Consider the following 16,108-nt stretch of genomic DNA (forward strand, 5'->3'; position numbering starts at 1 on the left):
ATTAAATGCCAGGGTGCTGGACTGCTGAGGTGTTCTTCCCACCACAGGAATGTTGAATGTTATTATATTATGGTCACTATTCCCAAGCGGTCCTGTAACGGTTATATCCTGGACCTGATCCTGCACTCCACTCAGGACTAAATCGAGAATTGCCTCTCCCCTTGTGGGTTCCTGCACCACCTGCTCCAAGAAGCAGTCATTCATGCCATTGAGAAATTTGATCTCCACTTCTCTTCCTGAGGTGACATGTATCCAGTCAATATGGGGGTAATTAGAATCACCCATTATTATAGAGTTCTTTATTTTGGTAGCCTCTCTAATCTCCCTCAGCATTTCTATGTCAGTATCGCTGTCCTGGTCAGGTGGTCGGTAATATACCCCTACTGCTAATTTTTATTATTATATCACCGCAGGTCCAGCCCTGCTCCACCCAGCCTCGTACAAGGGCACTGCTTACAAACTGACATACAGTAGCCCTCCTGGCACTGAGCTGATGCCATCATGCTTCTTCTTATTGTGGGCAGGCCCTTGCCGCACTGTGCTACCCTGCCTAGCACCCCTCTAACCCCCTAGACCCAATGCCACAGCACCCAGAGACCCCCACAAATTACTATGCCTATTGCCCTCCCACAGACCGCTATGCCCTGTGCCCTCCCATAATCCCCCGCCCATATTCATTAACTGTTCAGTTCCCCCCATATTCCCACCAGCACAACTGCAGTGCTCCTCAGACCCCACACGCTTCACAGTGCACTGACACCCATAGATCTATCTCCCCCACTGCACATCCCCCCTTCACTTCCCACCACCTCACCAATCCACTGTCCACAATACCAAGCCTTGATAACAGGCGAGGGTCCAGACCCATCTGTGTTACTGTGCCTGCTGCCACAGTGCCATTGTATTTCCCTTAATAAAACTCCGTTGTGGTGTTTGGCTTGGCTATTTCACAACACCAACAGAAAGTAGAGGGTTGAATCTGAAATCATTGCCTTGATACTGACAGTCCCCTTGAAAAACGGTTAGAGTCCAATCGTCTAGGCTATCCACATTAACAGGGTGGTCAGGCTAATCAGGGAGCAAGGATGCTCTTAGTTTCCTGTGCTCTGTGTGTGCTTAATTACCCTTGTTCAGACACATTTGGCCCCAGCTTAGCATAGAGCTAGTCTTGCCAGATGTTTTCACCAATACTGTGCACACTTCCCATTATGTCACACTGGACATTCCATCGTCCTGATCACATGCTGAAGACAGTGCTATTGAATCAATAATACTTTATAAATTTTTTTCGAAAATAGAAAGTTAAAATAAAGGACTGACTGCCTGTGTGTTCAAAACTGTACACCTGGGAACCCTACATAAAGCATTTCTCAGAGCTGAGCTGTGGATCTGAGCAGGGCCAGAGACACAGGTGCCACAAAATCAGCACAGGAAGCATGTCAGTGTTCGTAGCAGAGTCACAGAAGCAGGCCACAGAGCAGACTTGTGCTGTATTCAAAGCTGCAACAACCAGAGCCAGGGTGGCCAGACAATCATCCATGTGAACTAGACACAGATTAGAATCATTTCTAAGGAACAGTGAAACTGGAGATGAGTCATGGGGTGGAGCTGGAACCATCTGGAGCCAGTTTCATTCAGGGGGACACTGGGCAGTAGTCCTAGTGTATTGAGATTCCCCCAGTCAAGAGTACAGCTGCAACATGAGAGGATTTTTCCAGTGACAGAGCACGTGTCTGAGCCACATCATGTCCGCACTACAGCCAGGTCCTGAGATGGGGCCTGTGACTTGTGATGAACAGAAATAACTTCCCTTGCATTCCTCATACACTGTGATATCCCACCGTGTGCCTTCTAGTGCATTTTTATTTTCCTTTGAGCTTTTCACGGTTCTAATAAAAATATAAAAAAATGTAGCAGTGTCTAGATTGGCAATATTTTGCTCCAAATCATCCCCCCTTTCAGAAAATCTTGCCCCTTTTCTTATCCGGCCTTGAGTATTTGCACAAGAACACTGACCTTCTCTCTGGGAAAATTAAGTGTGAAGAAGGACTTAGAAATAACTTTGTAGTGTAGACGTACCCTAACTAAGAGACGTTAATTCGAATTAACTCAGAGAGGCGCTACACACGCGATCCGCTAGGTCGAACTTAATTAGAACTAGCGGAGCGCTTATTCGAACTAGATAAACCTCATTCTACAAGGACTAACGCCTAGTTCGAATTAATTAGTTCGAATTAATGGCTGTGTAGAATTGATAGAATTGCTAAGCTCACCCCAGTACTATATCTGTAACAGGGACCAATTTTGTGCAGAACCTCACATCCATTACAGTGATATACAATTTTCTCTATAATCTAGTTACAATATATTATTTTTGACAATTAACATTTTTGTTAACTGATTCTTTAAATGCAGTATTGAGTATCAAGTCATAGTCATATGTATGGGTATGACTAGACTACAGGGTTTTGTCAACAGAATTTTTGTCGACAGATACTGTCGACAAAGCTTCTGTCGACAAAGAGCGTCTAGACTACATCCAGTTCTGTCAACAAAGCAAGACGCTTTGTCGACATAACAGTGTGGACGCAAAGGACAGTGTAGATGTAATAATGCCTTCTGTCGACAGAACTCTGTCGATAAAAGACATTATTCCTCATAGAATGGTGTTTACATATGTTGACATAACTCAAAGGCAGTGTGGACGCAGGTATAGTTTTGTTGACAAAAGTCCACTTTTGTCGACAAAACCCTGTAGTCTAGACACACCCCAAGTGTTCTACTTATTTCTTTTAATTCACATCCATAATACTTTTTCTACAGTATCTGTTCCACATATATTTTCAACACGCAAAAACTTTCCTGTACTACACACATCATTATGGAAGGTACGTTTACTTGTCCAATATTCATACAGAACTGTTTTATTGTTCATTCATCTGCTTTATGAACTATGAGTTTTAGGGGTTAGGAGGCAGCATTTTATAGGGTAGCTTCTGGAGCAAATGGGAGAAGACATGGAAAAATAGGGCAGAAAGTTGAAGATTATAATGCATGCATTGATAACAGGGAGCATATTTTATTACTAATGTATTTGCAAATACTGTTCTTATTATTACTCGGAATTTATTAGCTTTAAGTACATTTTTTTCTTGTGGTGGCCAGTCCCTTTTCTGTCTGTCAAGTCATGTTTTCTCTTATTTGTCAAGCAATGACTATAACCAAGGTTCTAGGTAATAGCACTCTCAAAAAACATTAGATCATCATTGATGGGATACATCCTTTTTTGGTCACACATCAATTCTGGAGAATTGTGCATGGTCCTTAACTTAATGTATGTCTGTATTGTCAGTGGCTTGACAATCAGGCCATGTTAATATTGTTTGACCTTGCTTATACGTATGCAATATTCATCTCATATTTTCTAATTGAACTCACTGTTATATGGATTGATTTTCCTATTTTCAAATTCACTAACTATTTCCTGTTTTGAACAATTCTCAGGGAAATGTTTTGAGGGAAATGTTTTGAGGACCAAAAACCCCAGTTCCTCTGAATTTGTGACCCATGGACCAGGAGCAAAAGGCCCCCGCCCAAGGCAAAACACCAGCATCCCCTGAGTCCGTTAGCAAGGAGGTAGCAAATTGAGAGATTTTTCTACCAAAAAACACAGTTCCTCTGAATTTATGACCCCTGAGTCCGTTAGACAGGAGGTAGCAAATTGAGAGATTTTTCTGCCAAAAAACACAGTTCCTCTGAATTTGTGACCCCTGAGTCCGTTAGACAGGAGGTAGCAAATTGAGAGATTTTTCTGCCAAAAAACACAGTCCCTCTGAATTTGTGACCCCTGAGTCCGTTAGACAGGAGGTAGCAAATTGAGAGATTTTTCTACCAAAAAACACAGTTCCTCTGAATTTGTGACCCCTGAGTCCGTTAGACAGGAGGTAGCAAATTGAGAGATTTTTCTGCCAAAAAACACAGTTCCTCTGAATTTGTGACCCCTGAGTCCGTTAGACAGGAGGTAGCAAATTGAGAGATTTTTCTACCAAAAAACACAGTCCCTCTGAATTTGTGACCCCTGAGTCCGTTAGACAGGAGGTAGCAAATTGAGAGATTTTTCTGCCAAAAAACACAGTTCCTCTGAATTTGTGACCCCTGAGTCCGTTAGACAGGAGGTAGCAAATTGAGAGATTTTTCTGCCAAAAAACACAGTCCCTCTGAATTTGTGACCCCTGAGTCCGTTAGACAGGAGGTAGCAAATTGAGAGATTTTTCTGCCAAAAAACACAGTTCCTCTGAATTTGTGACCCCTGAGTCCGTTAGACAGGAGGTAGCAAATTGAGAGATTTTTCTGCCAAAAAACACAGTTCCTCTGAATTTGTGACCCCTGAGTCCGTTAGACAGGAGGTAGCAAATTGAGAGATTTTTCTACCAAAAAACACAGTCCCTCTGAATTTGTGACCCCTGAGTCCGTTAGACAGAAAAACACAGTCCCTCTGAATTTGTGACCCCTGAGTCCGTTAGACAGGAGGTAGCAAATTGAGAGATTTTTCTGCCAAAAAACACAGTTCCTCTGAATTTGTGACCCCTGAGTCCGTTAGACAGGAGGTAGCAAATTGAGAGATTTTTCTGCCAAAAAACACAGTCCCTCTGAATTTGTGACCCCTGAGTCCGTTAGACAGGAGGTAGCAAATTGAGAGATTTTTCTACCAAAAAACACAGTTCCTCTGAATTTGCAACCAGCCAGCAAAGGTAGCAATTCCTGAGCAGTTATACCGAATGTCATGTTTGTTTGACAGAAACTGTGACCGTCACAAAAACGGAGCGGTTTCACTTTTTGCCTATACACCCCAGCCCTGGAGAGCAGTCACAGGCCAGCAGCGTGGCCCTTGCCACCCCAGCCTGCTGCCAGCCAGGGAGCAGCCGCCAGCTGCAGGGTGATTCCCCTGCCCTGGGCCACCCCAAGGGTCACCCATAGGCCACCATCCCATTGCTCCAGGCTACCCCCAGGGAGTGGCTTCTGACTGAGCTGCGTGGCCCCCACCATCCTGGGCTGGCCCTGGGGAGAAGCCAGCTGGAGGCTTGCACAGCCCCCTCCCTACCCGGCCAGCCCCATGAAAAGCCGGTGGGGAGCCTTAACAGTCTCCCTTGCCCAAGGTGGGCCCCAGGGAGAAATGGTCTTGTGTGCCCTTCTCCCCCACCAAATCTATGTAAGGAAGAAAGAAGCTGGTGGTTGGGCAGTGCAGCCTACACCCCTCCCCATTCCGGAAGCCCCATCCCTAGCTCCAGGCAACCGAAGTCTTCTAGGACAGTAATATAATTTGGGAGTGTTTGAAGCTGAGTGGTGAGGTTTAAGCAGTGGAAGAGAAAGGTGATTATTAACATCAGCATTTAAACTGTGCTGGGGTAGAATGAAGGGATATGCTAAGAAGCCAGACAGAAAGTCTTTGAAGTAGAGGAGGTGACAATGAAGCAAGACATAGGAATGCGACTTGTGCTTGCTCCTCAGATCTCTCCTGGATGTTATCATTAACAAACAACAGAAATATGGAGAATCTATCAGTTAATTGATTGTGGGAGTGAGCTTCATTTGCATCAGGGACAGCACTGCTGATAGCTAATCACTTCAGCAGCACTGAATTAAAAGCGGTTGAGGGGGGGCATTGGCTGAGCTTGATAAGAGAAGACTCACACATCCTTCCAAGTCTACCTCACCCCTGCCTTCTTTGTCTTTCTCTTATCAGCAGCACCCTTATACCTTTCACTCTCCTGGGACTTAGCTGTGCTTCTTGGGCTTTAGAGATTATGTTTAAGACACATATTTATGGCTTGTAAATAGGAATATTTAACATAAAGAAACCCATAAAGCCACTTCAGTAAAGGCATTCTGTATTGTTTCTGTGCTACATGAGGCCAGCCTTGCTCAAGAGCTATGAAATTGGGTTAGGGTGTGGTTAGCTTGTTTTTTCAGTTGCTCCACTGATGATCTGGAGAAGGACAGACATTAAAAATGGAAAAGGCCTTTTAGGCCATCTCATCCCCCTTTGCCAGTGCAGGATTGTTACCTACAACGGACTTAGATGAAACAGGCAAAACAGTAAGGCTATGTCTACACTGGCGCGATCTTGCGCCAGAGCTATGCAAATGAGGCTAAGCGTGGAATATCGCCAAGCCTCATTTGCATAGCTAATGAACCGCCATTTTGCGGAAGAGGCTCTTGTGCCAGAAGGACTAGAGACTAACAAACATATATAAATAGTATCACTAACTTTCACAGGCTCATCCCACTTCTTCAGACAAAGCATTAAGCAGACTCTAAAGATCTGAGTTTTGCCTTGTCATTGCTGTTATAAGTCAGGGAAGAACTGGGGACAAAATATTGTAAGTGAGGCTGGTAGCACCATTTATTAAGGTTTCCCAGAACTTCCCATTGTAATACCCCGTTTTCACTTGCTTATAACTTTGCCTATTTTTTTTAACTGTTTGGATTGAAGTTCTCCAGGCTGCATGTCTGCCTCAGTATGAATTTTTCTGGAAAGGTGATTGGATGGGGGAGACACAATTCTGATGAGGAGCTAGTGAGCAGGGGAGAAATGGGATTGGTTGGGCAAGTGAACTGGGACTGGGATGAACGCAGAAGATTGGAAAGTGGGACTGGCTAGGTGAAGAGAATGAGACTGTGGGTGTGGGAACAGACAGGACTGGGATAGGGACAGGTTGGAGAGAATGGGGCAGAAGTCACATTTGGGGAGAATTTGAGTCTGTGACCCCGGAGAACGCTTCTCCCCACCCCTTCTAGCATGGAATGGAATTTCAGATTCCTAAGTCTTACCATTCTTCTCTGTTGTCAGCAACTTTCTGTGAAACCCACTGTCAAAATACATGGTTCAGTGTTCATGGGTCCTGGTCCCATGGAGGATGACAGCCGTCTACTGCTTTCAGTTACTTCATTACCTAAAGTAGTGAATCTGAAATGTTCCAACCTTGTTGATGAATCATTTTGGTGTCAATATGAAGCCACATGAGGTAATTTCTGGTTTTTCAGGTTGCTTTTTTGAAAACCTAGGAAATGATATACATGCACAAAAACCACATTAAAAGAACACTATTAAGGCTGTGAAGTCAAAGCATGAAGAAATAAGGAAATGTCAGAATTCAAGCTGCTCGTGCAACCTCAGTTTAGTTTCTTTGGGGTATAGTCTTTAATTACAGGGTTGTAAACAGTCTCACATTACAAAGGGCATTCCTTAATTAAATAGAACATTGCCTGTCCTGTACTAAATCAGCAAAGGACGCCTTTTATCCAGTATTTCAACAGCAAGCGGCCAGTACTAACTGCTGCATCTTTCCAGTGGAGCCCTAAGGTTGCCAACAGTCCTTTATTACATGGGATAGTCTTTGAGTCTTCATTTGTACAACAAAAGTGGAAGTTGCTGAATGCTGAAAAAAGCAGCAAGAACTACCCCTATTGAATAAAGGAGTACTGATTATTATTATTATTATTATTGCTATTGCATTATTATTTCATATTATTATCATATCTAGAGGAGGGTTGAAGTGGAGGGTTGCCAGGTGTCTGGTTTTGAACTGGACAGTTTGCTATTTGAGGGTTCTGTCTGGGAAACAAATTGAGAAAATACCGGACATATAAAATGTCCGGTATTTTCTAATTAGGTAAGTTTATTATTATTAGGAGTATCAGTACCTAGTTGTGAACTGCCTGGCTGGTAGACACACTCATGATTCATGAGTGTGTCTACCAGCCAGGCAGTACACGGCTACACGAGAGGGGGCAGGGGCAGGGGCGGGGGCGGGGCCAGGCGCGGGGCCGGGCGGGAGGGAATCCCCAGGGCTGAACTCGCTCGTGCTTCGCTGGGACCATGCGCAGGATGGGCAGCGCCCCGGGATCTACATGCGCCTGGGTCAGTCCTGTTCCCCGCCAGCCGATTCTCTCCCCCCTCGCTCCCCCTCCCCTGCCAGCCCTGCTCCCCCTGACTCCCTCCCAGCCAGCCCTGTTTCCCGCTAGCTGGTTCCCGTCCCCATCTTCTCTGGCCAGCCCCGCTGCCCCTGACCAGCCCTGCTTCCTGCCCCCTTCCTCCCGATCCCCCTGGCCACCCTCGCTGCCCCCAACCCTCACTGCTTCCTTCCGGACGGTTCCCCGCCCCCATCCCGGCCAGTCCCGCTCCCCTCCTGGCCGGTCCCTGCCCCCATATGAGATCAAGTGTGTCCAGTATTTTTTTGAACCCACCTGGTAACCCTAAAAGCAGAGGTTTAAGAAACTAGTCTCATTTTTTAAATACAACATTGGCAATGATATGCATGTTGCCTTCCTGTACTATATTTTTGACATGATCATGTCAAAATAAATTTGCTTGGAGGTATGACTCAGGGTTGTGCAGTGGATGCTGTTGACTATAGGACCCATGCTTCATTTTGTTGCATCAGTCAAAAGGTGTGTAGCAAATGAGAAAGGTGATTGCTAGGAAAACGGATTGTTTCATAGGTAAGGCAGTTGAATGCTGACCTAGAGAGTCCGATTCTATTCCTGTCTCTGTCCCAGAGTTCTAGATGTAAAGCAGGCAAGTCACTTAAATTAAACTTGTCACGTGGTCACTTGCTATGTGTCCCTTTATTTCTGACTGTCCAACTTGAACCCCTGGGGTCTGATTTGTAGAAGTCCTGAGTACTCATGCAACTGATGTCAATGATAGCTGTACTTTGGACTATATAACTCCTCTGAAAAATCAGGTCCTGGAAATCTCAGATGGGACACCCAAAATTAGTTGATACTTTTGACTTTACTCTGTGTCTCAGTTCCCCATCTGTAAAATGGGGATAATACGACTGCCCTCATCTCACTCGGATGTTGTAAAAATAAATTCATAAATGTTAATAAAGCTCTTAGATATCTGGTGTTGAGCACTACAAAAAAACCCAGAAGGAAATGAATAATTCTGTCCTCAGGGCAGAGTGTGAACTGTGTGCACTAAATAAGGCATGGAACCACACACTGAATAATGGGGAAAAACAAAATATTATACAGCGGTGCATCAAATGAGTGAGCATCATCCAGCCTGCACACTTGAATGACACAAAGATTTATTGAAAATAGGAGATTAATTAAACACTGTGTTACAAAGAATATGCAAAAGGGGCTGAATGAAAGTTGAATAACAATCCCTAAATCTGACATTTCCTAACTTGAGTGCTTGACTTTGTAATCTTAAAAATGTTTTTTTTAACATAGCTGGTGTTGAATTACAAATATACTTTGCATATATAATTTTGTTTATTCACTTTGTATAGAAAATTAGGCCTGTATTTTCAAAAGGGACTAATAATATTGGGATGCCTCCATTCTTAATGTGTCCAACTTGAAATTATTTAAAGGGATCTGATTTTTAGAAAGTGCTGTGCACACACCTTATATAAATGCAGCCCATTGAAAGTCCCTCAAGTAGGACACCCAAGTAACATAACACACCAAATCATTAGTCATTTTCAAAAAATCTAGGTCTTACACGGTGTCAGAAAATACTAGAAATTAGAAATACATCATGTCTATTCATGCATCCTGTTAGTCTCTCTGCCAGTGCAGGATTGTTCTCCAAACTGAAAAGTGGCTAGTAGGGTAACTAGCTGTTCCGATTTGATAGGGACAGTCCTGATGTTTGGGGTTTTGTCTTATATAGGCACCTATTAATCTGTTGCCCCCTGTCCTGTTTTTTCATACTTGCTATATGGTCACTGTAGTTTCTAGTGACTAAAAGCTACTAAGCAAAGTCTAAGGGTCTAGCTTGAAAGGTCTAAATAAACGATGAAAACTTTTTTTACAAAAAATATGTGGTTATGATGAGAACCAAAAACTCCTGGCCTAACATTGCAAACCACACTTTCTGGTAAAAGAGGAAGAAGGGCTAACAAACATCCAAACTCCCCAAAACACTGATTTGTTGTAGCCTGAAAGGCAAACATAAATAAGCCAGTTACACATTCATTGAAGGGCTGGCAAAAGTCCTGTCGCTATAGCAACCCCCTCGCTGAGCCTGCTTTGCTTGCACAAGCTTTCTTGTCTATCCCAGCCCCGAACTGCTGAATAGGAGGAGCTTTGCTTTGTCCATTCCTTATTTATAAGTTGTTGAGAGCTAAGGGGCAGTAAGAGTGAGCCATCTCTGCTGCATCGGTGCTGTGTTGCATTTACACCTACAAATGCCTTCTGTGATATATGGTGGCTGCATGCAGGCACTTACATTCCTTTGGCTGCTTGTGTTAGCAGAAGCAGCTACCAGAACCTATTATGTTGGGATTGTGGAGGAGAACTGGGACTATGCACCAACTGGAAAGAATTTGATTACAGGACAAAGCCTCACAGAAGATGAGTAAGTCCTTCTGGTTTCTGGTAAATCAGATCAAGAGAAAAATCCGTGTGTCACCAGTATTGTCTTAAAATGTCTTAAGTTTGTGCCGTCACTGGACTTTAATTAAAACAAACAGTTTGGATAGTGTGACTGCAGTATGCATTTAAGGCTGGGTATGACTTCTATTCAAGCCTGTGGAGAGTGGGAGTTGGATTAGGCCTCTGCTGTTGTCTAAAATGCTTTATTCTCTCTTATTACTGATACAAGCAGGAACTGGATACTTGTGACATTTATTGCAGGGTGAATTTTGGGTCTTGATAGATCTCAAAAAGTGTGAAAAGTTTTTTTTTAATTGAAACTTTGATTTTCAAGGATTCATGTGGGGAATCACACGAGGTCACAGGACTGCTACCTCAGCATAGGTGCTCTACAATGAAAACTGCTGAGAAGCTTTTGTAAACTAGTGAAAATACTGGGCTTTGCCATGAAATTCAAAATGACCCTGGACACATTGCAAAATTGGTTTAAAATCGATACGGACAAGTGCAAAGAATTGCACTAAAGGGGGAAAGATGCACAACAACAAAACGTGGAATAACTAGTTAGGTGGCAGTTAGGATTGCCAATATTCTAATTGCACAAAACCAAACATCTTTGTCCCAGCGCCACTTCCAGCCCCTTCCCCATGGCCTGCTCCCATTCATTCCATCCACCCTCCCTCTGTTGCTTGCTGACCCTCACCCCTCCATTCATTTACTTATTTTCACCAGGGCAGGGCAGGAGGTTGGGATGCAAAAGAGGGTGAGGGCATTGACTGGGGCTGCAGGCTCTGGGGTGGGGCTCAGCATGAGTTTATGGTGTAGGAGTAGGGCTCCAGGCTGGGGGGTTGGGGCCAAAGGGTTTGAAGTGTGGGAGAGGGTTTCAGACTTAGGCAGGGAGTTGGGGTTGGGAGGTGAACAGGTTTGGGATGGGGGTGCAGATTCTGGGGTGAGGCCAGAAATGAGGGGTTTAGGGTGTGGAAGGAGTGCCTGCTCTAGGGTTGGGCTGAGGGGTTTTTGATGTAAGAGGGGGCTCCAGGCTGGGACTGAGGGGTTCAAGGCATGGGAGCGGATTCTAAGCTGGTGCAGGAGGTTGGGGCACAGGAGAGAGTTCAGGGTGCAGGCTCCAGGGGACAGTTTGGGTGTGGGAGGGGGCTCAGGGGTGAGATGGGGTGTGGGAGAGAGTTTGGTTCCCAGTCAATAGGAACTGCAGAGTTGGCTCTCAGGGTGTGGTGGGGGCAATGCACAGAGCCCTGGTGGCTGTCCCTTTTTTGGGGCAACACACAAGTGAGAAGCAAAAAAAAAAAAAATACCCCAAACCTTCACTGGACATGGCTCCTGACTGAGAAGCACTCTCACATTCCCCTCATACACCATAATCAAGGGCAGTGTGTCTTAAACTTTTTAAGACCGAGGAACATCAAACAATATTTTTTTTAATGAGGAACACCAAAGATTTTTTGTTGAGCAAAAAAGGGGGGGGGGCAGGAAAAAGTTTTTGACCACAAAAAAGGGTCGGGGGGTTATTGTAAAAAAAAAAAAAAAAAAAAAGCATAACAGTTTAAGAAACACTGGTCTAGGGGACTCAGGCTAGTAGATTTTGTGTGCTTCAGCCCACAGGGGAATGGCAGGGACCTGAAGTACCAGTGGGGAAGGGGTAGCCCTGAGCCTCAGGGGAAGGGTCTAGGCAAGCTCTCCACCTTTGGCCTAGTAGCTGAGGAACATATTGCCACTTCCAGAGAGCCCCGCAAAGCCAGGTAAGGAGCCTGCCAGCTCTCCCAACAACTGAACTTTTAATGGACCATTCAGCAGCCACTAGGGTCCCTTATCAACCAGGTGTTCCGGTTGAAAACCAGACACCTGGGAACCCTAGAAGTAGCACTGCTGCTGAAAAGGATTGGTGGGGGTGGGGGGGGGGGGTTATTGTGAATATAAGTCAGTAACGTGATGAAAAAATATTTAAAATTATTAGCGGTGTACAAAACCTGAACTATGAGTCTCAGAGGGGTAGACATGTTATTCTGTAACTTTAGAAACAACAAGTAGTCCTGTAGCACCTTAGGGTTCGTCTAAACTACATGGCTCCATCGATGGAGCCATGTAGATTAGTTTACTCGGCAAAGGGAAATGAAGCGTCGATTTAAAATAATTGCCGCTTCATTTAAATCAAAATGGCCACTGTGCTGTGTTGATCAGCTGATTGTCGGCACAGCGTGGCAGTCTAGACGGGGATCTGCTAACCCCAGAACCCTTCGTCTAGGGCTTACAGGATCTGCTGACGAAGGGTTCTGGGGTTGGCAGATCCCTGTCTAGACTGCTGCGCTGTGCCGGCAAGCAGCTGATTGGCACAGCGCAGTGGCCATTTTGATTTAAATGAAGCGGCAATTATTTTAAATCGCCGCTTTATTTCCCTTTGCCGAGTAAACTAATCTACATGGCTCCATCGACGGAGCCATGTAGTTTAGACATACCCTAAGGTGCTACAGGAACACCTTCCTAGATATTAGGAAAAAACTTTCTAGCTATACAAGTAGTTAAGTTCTGGAGTAGGCTTCTAAAGGAGGTTGGAATTTCAATTGGCTGTTCTTGTGAAAGTAGTAGAAAACAACCTTGTGTTCCTTAAGTTTTGATGCCAATTAGCTGAGTGGGGTGAAATGGTTGCAATACAGTTCTAGGTACTCAATACCTGAACGTTTTGTTGCTAAATCAAAACTGTTCGGGTGCGTCTAGACTGGCAAGATTTTTGCGCAAAAAACTTGCCAGCTGTCTACACTGGATGCTTGAATTTGCGCAAGAGCACTGACTTTGTAATGTACAAAATCAGTGCTTCTTGCGCAAATACTTTCACGCTCCTGCTCGGGAAAAAGCCCTCTTGCACAAGAATACTTGTGCAAGAGGGCCAGTGTAGACAGGGAAGAACTGTTTTGCGCAAAAAAGCCCCAATGGCTAAAATGGCGATCAGGGCTTTCTTGCGCAAAATCGCATCTAGACTGGCCACGGATGCTTTTGTGCAAAAGCACTTTTTGCGCAAAAGCATCCGTGCCAATCTAGACGCGCTTTTGCAGAAATACTTTTAACGGAAAAACTTTTCCGTTAAAAGTATTTCCGCAAAATCATTCCAGTCTAGATGCAGCCGTCCTGTTTTCCCAAAATGCTCACAGGAACACTGGGCCATTTTCAGTTCTATCGCCTTAGCATTATTACTTTTTTCTTACTGAAATGTCAGCCATTTTTTAAATGAAAAAGACTCCACATTTCAGAGAATTTGCCTTTGAAATGATGTGTGTAGTTTAGTTTTGCAGTCAAACTGTTTTACAAAATTCTGCAAAATGAAGAGATTTCTGGGAATTTGTGGATCAATTTTAACGTATTCTTCACAAATTGAACAGCTTCATTTGTTAGTCATTTCTCTTTTTTCAGAAATAGCGGTAATAGACTGTTATGCCATTTTTTCACTCCTCAACCATCCTATCCATGGTAAAACAAAAACTGAGAAGTCCTCATTTTCACTTGTTAATATTGCATCTTTGGTGTTTCTATGGTAATTATCTGTAAAATTACACATGGCTTCCACATAGTCATTTTAAAAAATACTTTTCTTGTATTGCTCAAGACTTTTCAATAACATGTTGCTAGGATGTAGGGAATATACCACTAGGATATAGGGAACAATCCTGCATTGGCTTGCTCATCCAGCACAGCCCTAAGAATATAATAATTACCTTATTGTACTAGATCCAAGGTCCATCTAGCCCAGTATCTTGTCTTCTGACACTGGCCAATGTCAGGTACTTCAAAGAACAGGGCAATTATCAAGTGATCTATGCCACCCAGTCCCAGCATCTGGCAGTCAGAGGCTAAGGGATGCTCAAAAGCATGGAGTTCCATTCCTGACCTTCTTCGCTAATAGCTATTGAAGGACCGAGCCTCCGTGAACTTATCTAATTATTTTTTTACACAAGCCATGTAACTCTTCCCCAACAAGTTATGTTCACCTGTGGATCTGATAATTCTGTTCTTTACTACAATTTCACCCTGTTTGCTTGGTACTGAAGTTAGGCTTACTGTCCCGTAATTGCCAGGATCTCCTTTGGAACCTTTTAGAAAAATGGACATTACATTAGCTGTCCTCCAGCCATTGCAGAAGCTGATTTAAGTGACAGTTTACATACCACAGTTAAGTATCAGAGGGGTAGCTATGTTAGTCCAGATCTGCAAAAGTGATGAAGAGTCCTGTGGCACCTTATAAACTAACAGACGTATTAGAGCATAAGCTTTCGTGGGGAAAGACCCACTTCATCAGATGCATGTCGAACCACAGTTAGTAGCTCTGCAGTTTCATATCTAAGTTCCTTCAGAACTTTTGGTATGTAGCATTTGCTCCTGGTGACTTAATAATGCTTAATTTGTTCCAAAACATCCTCTATTGACACTTCAATCTGAGACTGTTCCTCCGATTTGTCATCTGAAAGGAATGGCTCGGATGTGGGAATCCCCCTCACATTCTCGGCAGTGAAACCTGATGCAAAAAATTCATTTAGTTCCTCTGTGATAGCCTTGTCTTTCTTCAGTGTTCCATTGGTGCCTTGATTGTCCAGTGGCCCCACCGATTGTTTGGCAGGCCTCCTTCTCTGATGTACTTGAAAAAAAAATGGTGTTAGGTTTTGAAACTTTTCTTAGTTGTACTTCAGTTTCCTTTTGGCCTGCCTCAATATACGTTTGCAGTGTAAAATTTGCAAGAATGTATGCTCATTTCTATTTTCTTTAGTAGGATTTCACTTCCAGTCAGGAAGGGCGTGGAGGAAGGAGGATTATTTGGCTTGAGGCCTCAAATTTAGACACTTGTTATTTTTTGGCCTAGAAAAGTATTTGTTAAATACAAATATTCAAATTATGTCTCACTCTTGTCTTGGTGCCTTATTTTGTTTTCATGTGTTATCATTCTTTATTTTTACTATGGCTAGGGACCTCTCTGGACCTCTGAGGAGGCCTGCTTCCAATTTTTAATTATTGACATCCACAGATTTTTTTCCCCATTGCAAAAGCCTGTTTAACACATTGGTTCAGTTGTTTCACTGTGAATTAACAGTTGGTCCCTATTAGGGATGTAAAATCCCATTTAATTAGTTAACTGCTTAAATGTTAATTTTAACCAGCTAACTGAGGTGGGAGGCCATTCCAGCCCCACAGGGCCGTTGCCCCCAGGCCAATCAGTGCTTGAGGGAGAGGGGATGCGCACAAAGTTTCCTCTGTCCTGCCCCCACCCTGCAAGGAGCATGTGGAGCTTAGAAGCACCACACACACCTGGCCGGGCAGGAGGAGACTTCATGTGCTCCCCTTCCCCCAAACCCTGATTGGCCTAGGGGCAGAAAGAGGAGCGCGCGAAGTCTCCTCCCACTGCTAGGGGAAGCAGGAAAGTATCCTGGTCCCACACCTTCTGTCTGAGGCTCTGCCCCTTCTGGTGCGGCCCAGAGCCACTTAAAAAATTTCTGAAGTGGCCACCAGTAAAAAATTATTGCCCACCCCTGTTTTAGATCCTACATTTGACTTAGTGCAACATGACATTCTACACTATACACTATTCATTGTATTTGCGCTAGACAAAATCTATGCAGCCTGTATTACATGAAAGTCAATCAACTGATAGATCACAAAAATAACTGTGAATAGGGATATAGTGGAGACCTGCTGGGATCTGTAATTGGCCCAGGGC

The 16,108-nt window shown here is 44.0% G+C and overlaps 1 protein-coding gene across 4 annotated transcripts in view; it reads left to right on the top strand.

The window, feature by feature from the left end:
- Positions 1–10,102: 10,102 nt before the first annotated feature.
- The window catches only part of HEPHL1 (hephaestin like 1), a 59,335-nt gene continuing 53,329 nt past the window's right edge, over positions 10,103–16,108 (top strand). Inside the window, exon 1 of one of the 4 annotated variants that reach the window (XR_012900753.1) lies at positions 10,103–10,378. Coding sequence is in view for 3 of the 4 variants with exons in the window: in XM_075919361.1 (XP_075775476.1) it covers positions 10,209–10,378 (170 nt within the window). In the remaining variant the exon portion in view is untranslated. The remainder of the gene's footprint in view (positions 10,379–16,108) is intronic. The other 3 variants (XM_075919361.1, XM_075919360.1, XM_075919362.1) reach the window with 3 other exon arrangements.

The sequence above is a fragment of the Pelodiscus sinensis genome, chromosome 1 (assembly GCF_049634645.1).
Source record: "Pelodiscus sinensis isolate JC-2024 chromosome 1, ASM4963464v1, whole genome shotgun sequence".
Taxonomy (NCBI): domain Eukaryota; kingdom Metazoa; phylum Chordata; order Testudines; family Trionychidae; genus Pelodiscus; species Pelodiscus sinensis.